Consider the following 2,500-nt stretch of genomic DNA (forward strand, 5'->3'; position numbering starts at 1 on the left):
AGGAGGGAAGAGAGGGGGGAGGGAAGAGAGAGAGAGAGAGAGAGAGAGAGAGCAGCGAGATGAGAGAGAGATGAGAGATGAGAGGGAAGAGAGCTAGACGAGAGAGACGAGAGAGCGAGAGAGACCGCGAGAGAGAGAGAGCAGACGTGAGGAGAGGCGCGGAGAGAGAGAGAGAGAGTGTGCATGATGGATAAGGGCAGAAAGTATAAATCAACTGTTTTGAACACAAATGCCTACAAGGGACCAAAAGTTGCTAGCGGGGAAACAGGCCGGGGAGTGTCAGATAAGTCCAAGAGACAGAATCGTGTGACAAAGACGGATCTCGAAGGAGCCAGCGAAGGAATGGGAGACGGCAGACGGAGGGAGAAGAGCGATTATCGCGCACAGTGAAGCGGAACACTAGAGACCTGTCCTCTGTTACCACCGGCCTCCAGTCCGGAGCGGGCTCTCACAGAGACTCTTTAGACTTCGCATGGACGGTTAGGCAGGGAGCCCGGAGGAGGCCAAATGATGATACTCCTAACTCCTCACTGAACGTCCCCCCTCCTCCTGGGTCTCTTCCTCTTCCTCCCTTTATGCACTCAGTCCTTCTCTCCTTCCACCTCTTTCTCCAACTCTTCATCTGTCTACCTCCTCTTCCTCCTCCTCTCCCTTCTCCTCCTTCCTTATCTCTCTTTCCCTCTTACAGCTCCTCTCCCCTCCTGCCTTCTCCTCTCTCCTAATGAAGACGCTGAACGCGGCATGCCTCCTGCCGGTCTGCCAGCATCTATTCCTCTCTGTGTTTCCCTGCCACCCAGACGGACAGCTTCCATTACAGGGACGGTGGAATTCAAAGGATTTGTACTAACGGCAGATTTATCATAATTCCTGCTGGCCATCAAGGAGATGACAGGTTATTTCAGAGCTCTGTGTTTCATTTGAAAAGAGGCAGGTTGCCGCTGTTCTGTTCTGTGACATCTAGACCATTTTAATAGGATACACACACACGTACACGCGCGAAAACATGCACAGGAACCCTCACGCATGCACCCATCAAAACAATTTAATAACACTTTCATGACTACAACCTAAAATCTGGTTATTTTGTTCTTGTTAATTGAGGTTACACAGACACAGGAAGAATTTATACACTCGCAAGATTACACTGAACATTTTCTTCACTATTCATAAATGGGTGTGAGTGGGTGTATGCGTGTGTGTGTGTGTGTGTGTGTGTGTGTGTGTGTGTGTGTGTGTGTGTGTGTGTGTGTGTGTGTGTGTGTGTGTGCGTGTGTGTGTGTGTGTGTGTGTGTGTTGGAGCAGAAGATTGCAAGAAAGTTGTGTATGTTCAAGTTTAGCTTGTGTGTGGGGAACATTCACAACATCTGACCGAGTCTTGAGCTAGCATAGCCTAGACACCAAGCCTAACCCGACAGAGAAACCACCCAAACTCATCCAAACCTGGCATACCGAACCAGTTCAACCGAACCAATTTAACCAGATCAGTCTAAAAAAAAACAGTTAAAACTAAACAGTGCAGTCAATTCACACTTAACCAGTTCAAAGCAGACCAAGCCAAACCAGTTAAAGGTGAGGGCCATGTGAACTAAACCAACACCAAACCAGTGGACAGCATCGATCTACATCACCATCATAATCGTTGACATCAGGGCTGTACTCACAAGCAATGATGTTGCCATAGCGATTCTTGTTGCGGTTCTCATCCTTCTTGGCCGTTTCCCAGGGTGCCGTCTGTCCCTCTGCCAGACCCTGTGGACACAAACACACACACACACACACACACACACACACACACACACACACACACACACACACACACACACACACACACACACACACACACACACACACACACTTGTTTTTACTACAGTTTTACATCAGTCCTTAATTCTTCACTAAATATGCAAGGCCATACGGCCCAATCTCAGAGTGAAGGGAGGGACACAGATGGACGGAAGTTAAAGAAACAAAATAATGAATATTCATGTGGCCAAAATGAACTGTAGTATGAGGCACAGAATGTAGCAGTTGGAACCCCCAAAGCATCATGGGAATAGTAGTTGTTGAGCCTTGGAGAATCCATAAGGACGAGCCTACTCCTGAGCAGGTTTTACACAAACATATTTCCTGTATTTGAAATGCCAAGGAACAGAATGGTAATCCATCCTGTAGTGACCATTATAACGTAAAATACAGAATATAGTATTTTGTTGACTGCAATAATACAATACAATAATACTGCGTGTGTGTCTGTGTATTCAATTTAAATACATTTTTATTGGAATTGTATCCCACAGAAGACCATTTACATTGTGTGTACCTCGGTCCAAAAATATTTGGTATTTGTGCTCTGTAAGATATCAACACAGATATATTTCACGTTCAACAAATACACACCGTCTACTTGAAATGTACAATTATAAACACACTCATTTTCAGAGCACAATTTGAAATAAACAATCTATAAACTACTATAGATCTTGTTGAGTTTTGTTCAATG

General features: G+C 45.5%; 1 protein-coding gene across 1 annotated transcript in view; it reads right to left on the minus strand.

The window, feature by feature from the left end:
* The window catches only part of ptprt (protein tyrosine phosphatase receptor type T), a 193,648-nt gene that overhangs the window by 34,727 nt on the left and 156,421 nt on the right, over positions 1-2,500 (minus strand). The window contains exon 24 of the mRNA XM_056606519.1: positions 1,662-1,749. Coding sequence (XP_056462494.1) covers positions 1,662-1,749 — 88 coding nt within the window. The remainder of the gene's footprint in view (positions 1-1,661; positions 1,750-2,500) is intronic.

This window comes from Gadus chalcogrammus, chromosome 13 (genome assembly GCF_026213295.1).
Source record: "Gadus chalcogrammus isolate NIFS_2021 chromosome 13, NIFS_Gcha_1.0, whole genome shotgun sequence".
NCBI lineage: Eukaryota > Metazoa > Chordata > Actinopteri > Gadiformes > Gadidae > Gadus > Gadus chalcogrammus.